This window comes from Priapulus caudatus, unplaced genomic scaffold (assembly GCF_000485595.1).
Source record: "Priapulus caudatus unplaced genomic scaffold, Priapulus_caudatus-5.0.1 Scaffold213, whole genome shotgun sequence".
Classification (NCBI taxonomy): Eukaryota; Metazoa; Priapulida; class Priapulimorpha; order Priapulimorphida; family Priapulidae; genus Priapulus; species Priapulus caudatus.
Window position 1 is genome coordinate 247,037 of NW_014577274.1, and position 4,630 is coordinate 251,666.

The 4,630-nt window shown below is 43.6% G+C and overlaps 1 protein-coding gene across 1 annotated transcript in view; it reads left to right on the forward strand.

Annotated features, from left to right (window-relative positions):
* Window positions 1–1,280: 1,280 nt before the first annotated feature.
* Window positions 1,281–4,630, forward strand: part of LOC106807411 (GTP cyclohydrolase 1-like) — a 24,577-nt gene continuing 21,227 nt past the window's right edge. Inside the window, exon 1 of the mRNA XM_014809731.1 lies at window positions 1,281–1,726. Coding sequence (XP_014665217.1) covers window positions 1,351–1,726 — 376 coding nt within the window. The 5' untranslated portion in view covers window positions 1,281–1,350. The remainder of the gene's footprint in view (window positions 1,727–4,630) is intronic.

The following is a 4,630-nucleotide window of genomic DNA, read 5'->3' on the forward strand; positions in this document are numbered from 1 at the left end:
CGTATGCCAAGTAGGTAGCTCGAATTTCGGTTGCGCTATAAACTCGGAATTATTTGAAAGTAAATGAGCATAAATGGGGGCGCACACTCCGCGACGCAGCAGAACGCATTTCGCAATAATGACGAACATAATAGCGCGCCGATAAAGTCTGTGTGTGTATTCTGGTGCCGCGAAAACTTGCACGCGCGTGTATGCCAGCGTATGCTATCGTCGTCACAGGAAGCAATTGCGAGCGGACACACACACACACACACACACACACACACACACACAAATGCAACGCCACCTGTTGACAGAAAACGTCATAATTCGTAGATCCTATTCATCTAGGTTACCTACTTATGGACCCCTTATTGCTTCTGCCTTGTGGCTAACAGATTTCAAATTATTCGAAACAGATGAAACTTAAAAAGGTCTGCTGTTGTTTCCTGTTCCATTTACTACCATTTCTCTTTTGTCTGTCTGTCACTTTCTTTTCCTTTCTCCATCTATATAACTGCTGACGGATACATATATATGTGATATTTGACATATATATGGAGGATTCTTCCCTATAAATGCACGAACACACGCAGGCACAGGTACCACCCATAGAATCTTTAAGATGAGAAATTACATTTTTTGTCTTTCGTGAAACATTTCGTACGGTCGACTCTACCATTGTACTAGGAGTGTGTTTATATTTTCTACACTCATACCACATCTCCTTTATAGCTAATCTGTACATTCCTATTCGCCATATACTTAAAATACTTATACTTCGCCACTACTATAAATGGTCACCACTCCCACGGTTTATTAATTACATTTGAACGCGAGAGTAATAATACATCAATTAGCACGTACTCTCGCCGCGTTGCACGCGAGACGATGACGTCAGTGGGCTACCGCGAGTGTCGATTCAGAACGGAGCTCTGCTCTAAATCTACGACGTCGCTAGTGACTCTTACGACCCTCTCGCCAACCCTAATAGTCGACGCAGCACCGCCTGCGAGCTGTCTCGACCAATCGCGTGGTCCGCCGGTATAACGTGGTTATAGAAGGCGGCGGCGCGCACGCAGGTGCAACAGAGCAGTAGCAGCAGACACGGAGAACGTCGCGTAGTGACAACACCGCACAGCGCGCGCGCCATCGTAACCCCACTCGCCGTCTACGCTACGTAGATACATCTCTGCGTATATATCTTCGCGTATATTATCTCTGTGTATATATTTTGGCGTATATATCTCTTTGCGCGCACACATATATATATATACCACTACGTATAGGCTATATATATATACATATATATTATTTATTTATATATCTGCGTATACATATCTATACGTATATAGCACCCGCACTGACATCATGATGAGTGCGAACTATCCGTCGCTGTCCGAATCCGAGGAAGCCGTCGCGAACGGCAGCGTCGTTGACGACGACAGACACGACGGCAGCCACAACAACAATAACAACAGCGGCAGCAAAAACACCAACGGCAGCAGCAGCGACAACGACAAGCTGCAGGTGAAGACAGTACCGTCGCGAAAGATCTCTCTCGACATCCCGCGAGCGATTCACACCGGCCCGCGCCTCAACCGCGTACCACCAATGACGAAGGCGTTCGAAAATCTCCTCACTAGCCTCGGAGAGGACCCGAAGCGAGAAGGTCTGTACAAGACGCCGGAGAGAGCCGCGAAGGCGATGCTGTTCTTCACTAAAGGCTACGAGGAAAGAATCGAAGGTAAAGTCTAGATTTACGATTGTAACGTAAACGATCGGGAAGAAATAAATACGTCTAGATAGATAAGGGAGGGTAAGCGAGCAAGCGCAATATACAGGGCCGTAGCCTCTCGGGCTCTGTGTGTGTGTGTGTGGGGGGGGGGGCAATGGGGGCAACTGCCCCTTAGATTTTGAAGCAACATTAAAAAATAAGCTTAGCTTATAATCATAAATAACCCTAACGTAATTTTTTTGGTCACTTATCCGTGAAAGCCTTGTCTCATACCAACCCCTATCCCACTATGGACGTCGATCAAGAGCTGAGCCCGTCCCTCATCATTACACATTCGAGTCATTCGAAATTTTGCTCCCCTCCTAAGAATTTGCTCAGCCTACGGCCTTGATATATATATATATATATCATATATGCAGCTAGAATATTATGATCGCATTGATAGATAGATGGGTTGAGAGAGAGGGAGAGACGAGAGAGAAGAGAGAGAGGAGAGAGAGAGAGGAGAAGAGAGAGAGAGAGAGAGAGAGATATGAGCTATCAATACATAAATACTAGGGCAGATAATATGCTGTGTGTATTGCACGGTGCATGTCCTATATCGATATAATTATAGCGATTCCATCATTTTATTATGCGATAAACATACACATGCGATCACAGCCTCATAGAACAGGTGTCATGAGTTGATTTGTTACTACTGCATACCTCTCCTTTTGCCGCTTTTCGATTATTTCACGGTTAAAATTACGTCCGTCATCACATACACGCGTATTTACAAACAACTCGCACTGTCAAAACAGGTTTTCACCCACTGATCTACATGCAGGTCGCAGTTCTCGGAGCCAGTGTTGTTAATCTCAAACAGGGGGACAGCAGAGCAGATACTTCTTTAACACCAAGGTCGCCGACTTATTTTCGCGCACATTACGTATATATATTATAGCGGAGCTAATAATACCTATTTTTATAGTGTGTGTGTGTGTGTGTGTGTGTGTGTGTGTGTGTGTGTGTGTGTGTGTGGTGTATGCTGCGTGCGTGCGTGCGTGCGTGCGTGCGTGCGGTGCGTGCGTGCGTGCGTGCGTGCGTGCGTGCGTGCGTGCGCGCGCGCGTGGTGTGTGTGTGTGTGTGTGTGTGTGTGTTGTGTGTGTGTGTGTGTGTGTGTGTGTGTGTGTGTGTGTGTGTGTGAATCTGTGTGTTCTTTCGTCATCCGTGTTCATGGCAACGCACGATTTGTTTGAATTATTCCTTTTTCATTATCTATAACGCATTGTATTTTTATTACGGTTCTATTCCAATGTCGGCTGACCTGATGAAGAGATGTAATCTCGAAAGCTTGTTAATTAAATTTTAAACACCCTTATTCTATAATTTGACTTTGTTTTTATCGATATATATATATATAGCCTTTTTAAAATCGAAGGCGATACGGTTGCATAAAGAAATCTTACAATAAAACTATATTTTGCATGAATGCGTGTCAAACAATGAATCCGCGATACATTTCAAATATATAGTTTACGCGTGCATCGTAATATGAAGGCTATTGTAGATCATGAGGCGGGAACACGTCAAACAACGACGCTGTAGTTTTTCTCAGGAAATCACTATTTTTCCGCGTGCCCGTAGGCAAGTGACCTTTTTACATTCCGTCAGTTCGATTAGCTTAGCTGTATATACGGGTATACCTGTCGCAAGCTTGACCATATCTCGCATGCAGTGTTAGGGTAGGTATGACTCACAATTGATCCGCCTTACAGTATGAAAACAATAAGGAAACGTAAACCTCGATGTTAGAAATAAACTTCGACGAAAAGAACCTCGACCTTAGAAATTTGACAGTACTTCTTCTACAAGTTCTCTTATCGGCGGAATCGTACACGGCGTTCTGGCGATACGTTAATGCCCTAAGAGCTTAAACAAATACAGCTTCAGAGTTCAAGAGTTGGCAACGAATACGGTATGAATGGAATTACGGTTCAAAGCATATTCACGTCACTTCCGGCGTAACAGTGCTGAAATCATCAGGTCTTCATCAGGTCAGCAGATGTAATCTCGAAAGCTTGTCAATTAAATTTTAAACACTCTTATTCTATACCTTGACTTTGTTTTTAATCTAACCGGGTGTTCGTGTGTGCTGTTAACTTATATATATATATATATATATAGTAAAACAGATATACCAATAGTACATATATATCACAATTTTCCTTCGAACTACCGGCGCGCTTGGCAAAATGTGTGGAAGGCCCTTGTGAGAATGTTTCATATCAGGGGGTCTAACATTAGTCTTAAATTAACTGTCGTAACATATTAGTCGTTAGTGCTATCTTTAATATGCAACATCAGCCGATGTATGCTTTACGATGTTTCAGACAACGGCGCCCTAGGCTCGCAAACGCGTTTAGTTTTTTGTTATTATATTTAAGTCATCATCAAATCATTCATTATCATCATCATCATCATCCATCATCATCATCAAATCATCATCATCATCATTCATCATCATCATCGATCATCTTCTTCTTTCTTCTTTTTATTATTATTCTTATTATTGTTTATTGTTATTATTCTTATTATTTAAACTCCTATCTACTGACTGTATTTGAGCTGTGGGAGCAGACAGGTTCATGCATACCTGACCACAGCACCTGCAGGATTTTCATGGGGTCGTGGCGGGTACGTGGTGCGAGAAGTTCACGGTCTCCTGCTCGCGTGTATGTCGCACCGGCCATAATCCGCAAACGGCTCAAGAAGCTCGCGGTGACGATATGGTTAGCACGCATACAATCGCATACGCGGTGGTGCGCTACGCACAGCGAGCCTGGCATTCTCGAGGCAGAACGTTCTATTTGATTCGGATGAAACAACACCGCCTTTTTAGTAGGTGCCGGTCATGATTATTTTAGTCGT